The sequence below is a fragment of the Lissotriton vulgaris genome, unplaced genomic scaffold, assembly GCF_964263255.1.
Source record: "Lissotriton vulgaris unplaced genomic scaffold, aLisVul1.2 SCAFFOLD_384, whole genome shotgun sequence".
NCBI classification, from domain to species: domain Eukaryota; kingdom Metazoa; phylum Chordata; class Amphibia; order Caudata; family Salamandridae; genus Lissotriton; species Lissotriton vulgaris.
Window position 1 is genome coordinate 517,539 of NW_028255135.1, and position 12,866 is coordinate 530,404.

At 43.8% G+C, this 12,866-nt stretch overlaps 1 protein-coding gene across 1 annotated transcript in view; it reads right to left on the reverse strand.

Moving 5' to 3' along the window:
- Nucleotides 1-12,866, reverse strand: part of LOC147659221 (solute carrier family 22 member 23-like) — a 655,822-nt gene that overhangs the window by 114,081 nt on the left and 528,875 nt on the right. Inside the window, exon 6 of the mRNA XM_086951876.1 lies at nucleotides 4,403-4,505. Within this exon, the coding sequence (XP_086808002.1) occupies nucleotides 4,403-4,505 (103 nt within the window). The remainder of the gene's footprint in view (nucleotides 1-4,402; nucleotides 4,506-12,866) is intronic.

Consider the following 12,866-nt stretch of genomic DNA (forward strand, 5'->3'; position numbering starts at 1 on the left):
AAAAGAGGAGTAAAAGTAAGAAAGTAGTACTCAGTTACCAATAAAGAGTACAAAGCAATAGGCAGGACTTAAGACCACTCCACTCGCACAACGTTTTCTACTAGCCAGAAAAAGGATGTCAATCAATCAATCACAGGTTTATTTAGCGCGACTACTCACCCGTAAGGGCCTCAAGGTGCTGGGGGAGGGGAGGTGCAGCTTCCAGTTCATAAAGGAGGGGCGTCTGTCAAAAAGCCAGGATTTGAGATTCCTCGTGAAGATGGGGAGAGATGTTGTCTGCCTGTGGTGTAGTGGTAGGGCATTCCATGCTCTGGCTGCGAGTAAGGAAAAGGAGCGGCCTCCTAATCTGGTCTGTCTGGTGTAGGGGAGCTGGGCTCATTGTAGGGTTATTTGGGGTGCGTGGAAGTTTATTCGGCTGTTGAGGTATGTTGGTCCGGTGTTGGGGAGGGCTTTGTGTGCGGGGGTGAGGATCTTGAAGGTGATTTTAGCCTCGATGGGAAGCCAGTGGAGTGTCCGCAGGTGATGGGAGATGTGGCAGAGCCGTGGTAGGTTGAGGACAAGTCTTGCGGCGGCGTTCAGGATGTTTTGTAGCTTACGGGTGAGCTTTTTGTTTATTCCGGCGTAGTGTCCGTTGCTATAGTCGAGTCTGCTGGTGATGAGGGTGTGAGTGACTGTTTTTGTGTGCTCGAGGGGGATCCATTTGAAGGTCTTGCGTTGGCGGATGTGGAAGCAGGAGGGTGTGACAGTTGATCTGGCGGTCCATACTGAGCTTGGACTCTACAATGGTTCAAAGGTTGCACGTGTGGTCCGTGGGGGCGGGTGGGCTACCGAGGGTGGGGGGCTACCAGGTGCCATTCCAGGCATCAGGGTGTGGGCCCATGATGAGTACTTCTGTTTTTTCAGTGTTGAGTTGTAGGCAGCTGCTTTTCATCCATTTGGCAACAGCTTCCATGCTTTGTTGGAAGTTGTGTTTGGCTGCGCTGGGTTCGTTGGATAGGGAGAGGATGAGTTGGGTGTCATCTCCGTATGAAACAATGTTGAGTCTCTAGGTTCTGACGATGGGGGTGAGAGGAGCAATGTAGACGCCAAGTTTCTATACGGGTTGTGAAATGTTCCTGACTTTGTTGGAGGAAAAGTGCTTGATTCAACATAGTTGGCACCCAGTCACAGCTCCATTGATTTTTTTTCTTCTTTTGCCAGGCTCAGAAAATTTCCAGGTAAAATCTGGAAATAATATATTACCAATACAAAGACCAAACAGTACAAAAGACAAAAACACTAACTGTGTGCCCCAGTAGACTGCTCTTATAGATCAAAATATATTAAAGCAAGTTATTTTGCAGGAGGAAGTTCAACTCCATCACACTGTCACTGTGTATTGTTACCATCTCTTATTAGGTAAATTTAAATTAAAACCAGATCTCCACGATGCTGGTGAGGCACCTTTATCATTACTAGGAGTTCATCACATCTGATGTGATAAACCAGGTCTGGGAAAAACGTAGGGACAGCCAAGGGATGATTCCAACGCCTATGGAATATCAAACTTCTGTTAAGAATTAGAGTGAGGGGCGCCAATCAAAATTTGTCTTTAGACCATTTTTGCTTTAGTGGTAACAGTTGTCTGCAAGTTATTTTAATTGGATGATATTCAAACAAGAGTGATTAGATGCTCTTTGGGGTGCTCACAGCATCCTCTTCACTGCTGTGACTTGTAGGCATATCTCATGTCTCCCCCATTTACACTCTCTCCAAGTTCTCTCTGGCACATTTGTGTGACGCACTGGGGGCATCTCATCTGTAGAAACATTCTGTCGGGTGTAAATGCAAGCCTCATGTTCTTCAGGCTCGGAGTGACAAGTCCTTAAAGCTTCTTCCAAGATGAAGTGGTGTGGCAGCATAGCTATCAAGTTTTAGATGTGGCTCTAAAGACCAGCTGCGTAAGATATATACAAAGTGGGCTTTGGCTCCAGTCAGAAGAGTATTACTGTCATTATATGCTTTTAACTGCTGGTGCATCATTTTGCCTTCCAGGAAGCTCTTCCATTGAGTGACAACTTTATATTTGAAAAATATAGTCATCACATTGCCACATTCAATTCTTTATTACTTTTATATTCATTCTATGAAAAAAAGCAATACATTTTTGCTACTTTTTCTCCGGAAAAGCCAATTGGGCTAGTTTTAATATGATAAACAGCATTTGCTTGTATAATGCATACAAGTTTGTGAATATATGTATGTAGATGTGTTGCATATTAAACCAAGATCATTTGACTTTGCCAATGCTTGTTCTAGTAGTGCCCTCCAGTGTGACAAAGTTGCTCCTATTAGTAAACATACGGCAATGTCAAGTGTGCCAAATTAGACTGGAGCATCTAATTGTTAGTGACCCCAGGAGGTGGCAACTGCAAATCTGGCATGCCAATGCTCCCTTACTTAAAGCATCTGGTAAGAGTTTCTAGGCTATCCTTCCTGTTTTGTGGCCTCAAGTCAATTCAACTCTTCCCGATGAATCTCCTACTTACTCGGACAGGACTATTCTGGAAATGATTGTGAATCCTCAAAGCGTCGACATCACAGATGCCCATCCACCCATGAAACCTATCATGCTGCAGAAGAAACACAATCAACATGTGCAAGCGGTGGTAAGGAAATCCTCCGTAAACGGGAAACAACCTTTACAACACAACCATTACATCGCACTACACTTACAACGCAGGCATTACATCGCAAAATCCTGTACAATGCACAACACTACAACGCAGGCATTTCAACGCATATCATTACGACGCATGCCACTACAACGCATACCATTACAACGCATACCATTACAACGCATACCATTACAACGCATACCATTACAACGCATACCATTACAACGCATACCATTACAACGCATACCATTACAACGCATACCATTACAACGCATACCATTACAACGCATACCATTACAACGCATACCATTGGGGTTGGAATAGTAATTTTTAATCCCTACACTATCCAACACATACCCTACTGTTGCTCCCCCCTGGAGTTTGAATAGTAATTTTTACCCCTATACTATCCAATACTTACCTTAAATGCAATGTAATGGTATGCGTTGTAAAGGTAGTTTTTTAAAATGCGATGTAGTGTCACGCGATGTAATGGAATGCGTTGTAGTGGATGTTGCGATGTAAAAACTGCGTTGTAAGTGCATGCATTGCAAATGTATGCGTTGCAACATCATAATTCTCTGTAAACATAAATGGTTAGGATCAGCTTACAGAATAATCATTAGCATTTCCTGAAATTCATTGCCCCCCTAAAACTGAATGACCATGAGGGGCAATTGTACATGGAACACACATGGACAAAAATGTACATGGAGCACACATGGACTCAAATGTACATGGAGCACACATGGACTCAAATAGTTGGACGTGATCAGGACATGGTGCACTGTGAAGAAAATAAGTGCAATCCCCTTAGCTGAGGAGAACTGACTAAACTGAAGTCTACCAGTGTTGAGAAGCGAGATCTGAACGCGCAAGTGTCTGCACCAGGATTCCAAATTATTATTTTGGCATTTACAGAAGTCCTCCGATCTCTTCATGCATCAACAGAACTTCCATCAGCCTGGAGAAGTAGGGTCTGGGGCACAGGAGCATCAATATTGTGGCCCACCAGTGAACTAATTAGGTTCAAACATTTTTCTTTACTACGCTGCACAGTAAGGGAATGTACAGTATTGCATTGTACACTATTTCAATTCACAAACTATCAACTGAGAAGTGAACTAAGTTCTGTTTGCAAGTTCTATTTACAATGTGTAACATCCTCATTTCCGAGTCTGGGGGAATTAACAGGTGCAAAAAACACTTGTGCATGGTGTGCCTGTATTGTTGCACCCGATTACAGTATCTAAGCCAATTCATGGTCAATAACATGGGCTGCCATTTTCTGGGGCTGTTTTTGTGCACAATATTGCCTTTCTGTAGTTTCGCCTGCACATTTCTTTCAGCTATCTAGGTCCTGAAAAAAATTGCATTTGAAAAACCTGTGATTAAATTCAAGTTCCACTAATCTTGCAAAGGGTGCAACTTTATAAATCAAGGAAAAAACCTGCTCCACGTTTTCGACTTCGTGCACCCCTCAGAATGAGGTAATAAGAGTTTTCAGTAATTGCTGTCAACCATTCGAGACGCCCAAGGGGTAGCCCAGAGAAGTATGCTTGAGTGATGACTTAGAAAGAGCAGATGCATGAATCCAGTTAAACACTATATAATTTATAAACAAGCTGATATAAACCAGAAGACTATTCTCATAGTGCAAATTCAAATAACACACAGGACATTGAACCCTCAAATTAAGAAACACTACAAAAATGCTAAAGCACAACTAGAAATATCACACTTACGAGTTTATACACAGGACTACAATGTTCTTCCACAGGTTCCTGGTCCCCACAACCTTCACAATGCAGACCCTCTTCGGCTTTCTTGTTAGCTCCTTCTCCAATTCTAAAAAGAGGAAAAGAGTGTCAACTTATTGGTAGACCATTAGGATATTCCTCAGCCTTGCAATGAGCAGACAAATCCTATTTAGGTTCTAATCTCATAGGACATTGCCTCAACTCACCATCAATGATCACACATGGAAGGGATAAATTGTCCCCTGAATTTTGTTGCCACTGACATGTGATATGACCTAGTTATCCATATGAATATATGGTCTCTTTAAATACAACAAATGCAAAGCGAATTATAAACAAGACCTCACACACACAAGTTCATGAACAACATGGCCACGCACCGTTCGTATCTCAACATCTATAGAGTAGATTCTATTGTGCTCATTAATTAAAATATTGACAAACAATTATGAACCTGAAAATGTGATGAGAACATTTTAGAACTATTGCCAGAGGTGATATAGCAGATCCAAAAGCAGCACACTTGGCTGCGATGCAGGATTTGGAATCAAAATATGTTTTGAATGTTCGTTTCATTTGTCGAACGGGTATCGTTTGGTTGAGACCTTGTATCGTTTTGTCGTCTACACAAACATGGCTTCAGTCTATGCCAGCCTCACTAGCCTTGTACCAGAATCAGGCCACCACCACTAACGGAAACCTGTAACAAGTGTCTTCACTCTAACAGTATATAACATGAAAGAGAAATTATTTCATTTCTATTAGAGCATTGACATTTTGAGACCACTAGACGTCAGTGAGGGGCCAGTGTGTGAATCTAGACTCCAGGATAAAGTGTTCTGTTTTTTAGCAGCTTGACGAGATCCACTCCAGATCCTCTCCAGCAAAAATCAATCAGCTTCTCTTGCATGGAATCCAGAATAGGTTGGATTTCTGAAGGATTTAATTAACCATGAGGTCCACAAAGAACGACACATTTTATATGTCTGTCGATTTAATCTGAAGGAACTAACATATGTGTAGTGGTGGATATAGACTGTACCTTTTTACTGGAGGTCATCCTTTTAGGACAAATCAAAAAGAATGTTTTTTTCTCATCAGTTGGATGTAGATAGCAAATACTCGCCTGCCCTCTGGTTTGGAAACTACAAGTACGATTCTTCTCTGATCTCAAATACTCATGGAGCTAGGTGTGGTGCTGTATTTTACTCCTGTATTGTCCTGCATTGTGTCGAAGCGTAATGCATGGTTTTGGATTTATTTCATCTTCTTATTTGGCCCATTCTTCCCCCCTGAGGAGGCGCTGAAGTGCTTTGCGGACTGGTGGCGTGCTACCCCGTGAGTGTACCCTACTGGCATGGCTGGGTGTGAAAGTGTTCCCAGGGAGAGGCCAGATCCCCGTGGGACACAGAAGGAACACATGCATAAGTAATATGCACACTTGTGCATGGACAATTTTTTCATGAATAGCTTACAGAGTCTAGCTGTATTTCAAGTGTCACAAAAGGGCAGTTAATATACAGCAATATTGCAATTCTGTTAAGAGGTCCACGATTCTTGGAATAAAGGTGACACATCAACTCCTTTCTGTGTCATGGGAATAATATCGATGCCCCATTCAGTGAAACTCAACACATGATAATGTGCTTACAGCTCTCTGCATGTTCATCGCTCTGAAACCCAAATGGGTTAAATTCGTACTACATAAAAAGACTATAGATAAAATGAATTACCTCGAACTATGAGTTCTGTTAGGTTATGGAAGACGTAAATGTGTGTTTAGTTCGGTCTGCTTGAGGTCAGGTGTGCATTATGTTGACAAAGTGCATGGCACACAGCACTTGAAATCTGCTAGAACGGGGAAAGATGGAAAATAAAGTGTTAATGTTTCAAGCGTAGCTGTGCAAGCGCCATGGCTGTCATTAGAATGCCTGCCAAAGTCCCAATAGTATTCCTTACAGCTTTTCAATCATCTCCGATTGGTTAATTTCGGTTTGCATGAGGATGACTAATATTTATTTAGGCAATTTTCCTAAATGACTTAATTTCCAGAATAATTTGAACAAGAGGCTTCAATGGGTTTAAACTGATGCCAGTCTTACCCAGACCGAGCAGTGACAGTCTTTACTGCATGTCATTTTCTCAGAGGCCACCAACACTCACTGACAATTCTATAGATGCCTAATCCAGACCCAGAAGCCTGACGAGTCAGCCTTTGTTCGTCACTATTTAATTATAAGCTGGCATTTTTTATTTGTTTATGGTAACTTTAAGGGATATTTGTTGGTAGAACTACTGACAGTCAGTAAGCCGACATCCACTGATGACGCACTGTTTCATGGTTAGAACTCATGATTTGAGGTATCTCAAGTTCTACTGATGATTCTAGAGACTGGTTACTTACTACGATTAGGGCGCAAGCACATATGAACAAAATGACACACAAGCCCCAATGTACAACAGCGATCATTACTAGAAACCACTGTATGTGAAGGGTGAAATTAGCACGTGGTAAGGAATCTTGCAATTTATCGGCAGTTTGTATTTAACCAAAACCTCAGTGCTTAGTTTGTAACAGAATGAGTGTTGGTGCTCAAAGCGGTGCTAAGAAGCCCGCGTCCGGCACCATTCGATATGGCATTGTTAATACCAAGGCTGTACAGTTATCAATCCGCCTCATGCCTCTCTAATCCTCCACCAGGCACTCCCTGACCCTGTATCTCACTCTTGCACTTTGCGGTTTTCTCCTTAAGTTTCCAGTCTCTTTTCCCCTTCTCTTTCTATATGTGCTTTTCCCTCTCCATTGTGGGAATGTCTGATGAGGAATAATATGAGCCAGTAACCAAAAATGAGAGCTGGTGCCCCCCCCACCCCAACTCCCCCCTTCCCCCCTGCCCCCCCTCTCCCACCCGGCTCAAATGAGGCACTGCAAATTCCCCTCTCTGTTACATGGCACTCTATGGAACCATTTTTAGGTCTCGGCCTAGAGACGCGCTGAAAGCGCGTTCTCGGCAGAGAATTATTGCAATCGTTTCAGTCTCCAAAGCCGACAAAAGGAGACAAGAGCTGGGCACGCGCCCAGCATTCTCAATGGGAGAGGTGCGACAAGTGCTGGCCACGCGCGGATTCAGTCGCGCGCACGCTCATGGCGCCAGCGTGCCCGCCGCGCACCAATCACTACTCTCAAACTGGCCGGCATTGCGAAGTTTGGCAAGGTAGTGAGGGGACCGAGAGGTAGGTGCTTGTTCAGAATGTTATGTCCTCTAATTGCATGGACTTGCGGGAGTGTTTGCAGTGTAAAGTACCGGAATGGCGGGAGCAAAGAATGATGTCAGATGTGCTTTGAAGGATTCTGCTAATGTACACAGAACATTCAGTACAGTCTTCTCTCGGAGCGTGCACGTTACTGATCACCTATTCTTTATTGGACACCATGTGTTTTTTTTAAATTCAACCCACCAAGATAAACGTGTCTATTCTCTTCTAGAAAAGAGTGTTAACCGTGACCAGTGTAAAATTAATCAGTAGCCTTGCCTGCTTTCAGAGTGCAGAGTGCAGAGTGCAGAGTGCAGAGTGCAGAGTGCAGAGTGCAGAGTGCAGAGTGCAGAGTGCAGAGTGCAGAGTGCAGAGAGGTGAGTGCAGAGAGGTGAGTGCAGAGAGGTGAGTGCAGAGAGGTGAGTGCAGAGAGGTGAGTGCAGAGAGGTGAGTGCAGAGAGGTGAGTGCAGAGAGGTGAGTGCAGAGAGGTGAGTGCAGAGAGGTGAGTGCAGAGAGGTGAGTGCAGAGAGGTGAGTGCAGAGTAGTGCGTGCAGAGTAGTGCGTGCAGAGTAGTGCGTGCAGAGTAGTGCGTGCAGAGTAGTGCGTGCAGAGTAGTGCGTGCAGAGTAGTGCGTGCAGAGTAGTGCGTGCAGAGTAGTGCGTGCAGAGTAGTGCGTGCAGAGTAGTGCGTGCAGAGTAGTAAGTAGTGAGTAGTGAGTGCAGAGTAGTGAGTAGTGAGTGCAGAGTAGTGAGTAGTGAGTGCAGAGTAGTGAGTAGTGAGTGCAGAGTAGTGAGTAGTGAGTGCAGAGTAGTGAGTAGTGAGTGCAGAGTAGTGAGTAGTGAGTGCAGAGCAGTGAGTAGTGAGTGCAGAGCAGTGAGTAGTGAGTGCAGAGCAGTGAGTGCAGAGTAGTGAGTAGTGAGTGCAGAGCAGTGAGTGCAGAGCAGTGAGTGCAGAGCAGTGAGTGCAGAGCAGTGAGTGCAGAGCAGTGAGTGCAGAGCAGTGAGTGCAGAGTAGTGAGTGCAGAGTAGTGAGTGCAGAGTAGTGAGTGCAGAGTAGTGAGTGCAGAGTAGTGAGTGCAGAGTAGTGAGTGCAGAGTAGTGAGTGCAGAGTAGTGAGTGCAGAGTAGTGAGTGCAGAGTAGTGAGTAGTGAGTGCAGAGTGAACAATTCCAATCCAAACCACATAATTCCATTACACACCACATGCATACACTCCATAATACATGGGTAAAAGACATTGCCATTTACAATGCCATTAGCTCTAACTCAAATAAATCCGAGACCTAATGCATTTCCAATGCTTGTTAGATCTCAGTTACAAAAAGTTAGCTACTAGGGGGATTTGCCCCTTGCTCATCCTTGGATGGCTTTATTATCCATCTCAATTGTCTTCTCTTAATTCAGTGGCTTTCTCCTAATCCCTGTGTTGGTCTTGCCCAGGAGCATTTCGGTCACCCAGTGCTTTGCATGCAAGAGGCATGAGTTGTATCCTTCCACGGCATACTTCCAGGACTATGTACTTTTCAGCCGTCCATGGGACTACAAGTGCTTCCTTGCTTTCCCATCTTTTCCCTCTTATTTCACTCTCCGGACCACTTACCTGTTCTTTTCCTTCCCAACAGAGTCACAACCCATTAACAGACAGAAAGGGCGGCATGCAGTGTCTATATTCTGTGCCACAGGCGAGGTATAGGCCGAACGGCTCTCACTAAGGAAGAAACCCTCTGTCCTCATTGGGCCACAAGGGATCAGTGGGTTAGGGTGCCTACTGACTCCAACAAGGTGAGCTGAAGAGCAGTGCTGGTATGATTGTGATGTCACCTCATAAAATGTGGGTAAAAATAGGAGAGGTACCCCTTAACTGAAGTCAAGGGAAATGGGGTTCACCAACCAATATAAAAGAGCAATTCCCTTGAACAAGGTCATTTACATAAACACCATGAATAAGAAAAAAGCAATAACTATAACAACTAAATTAGGAGTAAAAAACTGGCAGAATTTATTGTATACAGTAAAATTAAAAAAGCAGAGAACATAGTTGGCTGCTTGGCACAGATTAAAAGAGGTTGTAAAAAACAGTAAAATAATCCAATCCACATTCAATATTGACCAGCAATATTGCTGAAAACAGACAAACAACAGTAAGACATACAATGTGTGCAATTCAGGGTGTGTGTTCTGTTATTCTTTTAAAACACCGGTGTTATGCACATTGGGATATTTTATGTCTGTATACAAAAATTTCTGCCAGTTTTTTACTCCTAATTTAGTTGTTATAGTTATTGCTTTTTCTTATTCATGGTGTTTATGTAAATGACCTTGTTCAAGGGAATTGCTCTTTTATATTATCTCATAAAATGTGTCCAGCCTTCAGTCCTTGTTGCTTCTGTGTAAAGACTTTGCCTAAGATTATTTGCTCAACCGATGTCTTCTTATTTCCCTTTGCAAAACCAACAAATTAGAGGCCCACCAAGACTGATGCAAGTGCAATATTTTGCATATTCCATTCTGCCTGCTGCTTTCTAAGACAATTGTAAAGGCTTTAATATCTTTTATGATTTCTGAGACATTTCAGTGCGCCAAACACAAGTGCCCAATTTGCAGTGGACACCTCCGACCCAAGTTGTATAGATCCAAGCACCACTCTGGATTCTTCAGCCTTAATGTTCCTTAAACATTCCACGTCTGGTGGTGCTGTTGGTCAGATTCTCCTTTGTGGTTGATCTTCCAAAATGGTATATTGTGGAGAGCTTACGAGATGCACATGCGCCTCTCATGTGCAACATTAAACAGCAAGCATTCGCAACGCCAATAGGTTTTGTATTTGTGAGATCTATTGGCTTTGTCAATGTTTTTTAGACATGTTGCACAACCACGCGGGCTGCTGTGAAACCTGCTTAAAGTTAAGGGGAAAAAAGGCACGCCGACACGGCCAGCATTGACAGCATCCTAGCAGATTTTTTATTTAAGTCATATTGGACAGCATCTTGCACTGCTGTGCAATATGTCAAAAAAAGAACATGGGGGAAAGCTACACAACGGAACTGCGGGGGAGGATGGAAGGAGCAGGAACAATGGACAGCCGGAGGGGGAAAAGCAGCACTAGGGATATGAGGGGGAGGCAGAAGCATTAACAATGGACAGAGGGTGGAGGGCTGGGGAAAAAATCATGAGGGAGGTGCGGGCGGAGAAAGAAAGGAGCATCATCAACAGACAATGGGAGTAGGGCAGTGGGTGATAAGCAACACGAAGAAAGTGGCGAGGAGGGAGCGCGCAGCACCACAAAGGACTGCAAAAGAAGGATGGGAGGGCAGGCAACATGAGGGCAGTGGAGGGAGACTGACTACAGACACAAGCACTCTTCTAGAGTTCATGTCAGAAAGAAAAAAATAAATAAAGCACCTGTAGGAGCCTGCAGCCAGTGGAAGAATACTTGCTGAAAACAGAAAGCTGTACTCCGTCCATGCTTCACGGTAGAGAACACTGAAGCCCCAAGAGGAAGAAGGAAGAGCAAGAGAATCTTAACAAGAGACACTGGGCAACCCGAAGCAAGTTTTTCCACCTGGATATCCTAAATATTTCACCCAAAAAGCTCAGAATGCACTTTGAGAGTCACTTCCTTCATCACCATCATGGCTACTACAGCCCACATCCACTTCTTCAGCATCGGTAGGATTAGACCACACCTCCCATTCTGCTCGGCCCAGAGCCTTATTACAGAATCTACAACCCACCCTCAGTCCATCTGCACTCTGCTCCTTCAGGGTAAAGCAGGCGCTGTGTGCTCCCGGAACAGTAGTCTGCATGAGAAAACACAACATTATGACTTAATGCCTCACAGACAACATCAACATATGTGCTACGACCCACTCCCCATTTACACCTGCTCTCGACACACATAAGCCTACAGGTGTATCCTGAAAGACAGTGTGCTTACAAACCTTTTATGACTGGGTGTATTCTTGCGAGTTGGTGGTGTTCACAAACTTTGATAGCAGGGTCCACCATGAAATTTCCCCAAATCTCGCCCTTACGAGCAAATATGTACACACAAAATCTCCACCATACTTGTAGATATTGTGTGAGACCAATCACATTTATGTTGCAAAATCCAACCATTACTGATTCGCAGAGTTATGCATAGGTTTTTGCACCCTAAATGCAGTTCTATTTATATGCAGGTGTAAGTAGCGCACAGTTGCATGTCTTTGTACCAGGGACTTGGAACAAGTCGGTCTTTTCAACCAAGAACCTAGCTGAGTGACGGCACAGTCTGTCCCAGCATGCTTTATATTCTCCTCAGACACACATGCTGTTACACAGCTCTCATTTCATCAGAGGCACTTGTTCTGCTCTGTCGGAACTGGTTGTTAACAACTGTAATGGGAAATATTGCCTTAATTGCACAAGGTTTTAATAGAGTTTAGGTCAATGAAAGCATCGAGAAAAGATACAAGGTGATCAGATCGGTAAACTCCGAGGGAAGCACTGTTATGAATTTCAGGCAGACGTAAGAAAAACTGCTCAACAGCAATACATTGCACTTAATTTCCTCAACTCTCAAAACAAATGTATACAACACGTCCTACTAGTGTGATGGAAACTTACGGAGACATTTAAACACAAGTTGTTTTCTGCATTTTCAAAGAGCAGGAGAAAAAAAAAAGATCGTCAAAACAAGCCAATTTAATTTGATTACTTAATAGAATCATGGGACGTTAGCATTGATTAATTTGAAATCTAATTAAGCAATTAAGTGCAGGGACCCGACGTTTTGTAGGTCGAGCCTGGGCCGTGCATGCGCTTCTCTGCAAGTCATGCTGTGTGCAGGTATGGACTTGAAGCTCTGCCCACTCTCCGCACATATTTTTCATTGGCTTGTGTCATTGTCCTTTGAAAACTGTGGCTCTTCATTGTCCAAAAGGCTTAGTAGTCCCTCCTTAGTACTGCCTCGTCTCATTTTGTAACCTCCCATCAGGACACGCCCTTTACATGTGTTGTTACTCGGTAGGCTTTAATTACAGCCTCAGAGCACTATTTGGTTAAATGTTTTTCTCCTGCCTGCTGTTTCAGGAAGGACACGCTCTCCCCCAACGCTTTATTTTTTAATATCACGGCACGCCACGCTGATAGTGGCGGCCATGCCTTTAGTTTGTTCTTTGCGGCCCGTACGCGGCTGCGTGTTTTTTTTCTTA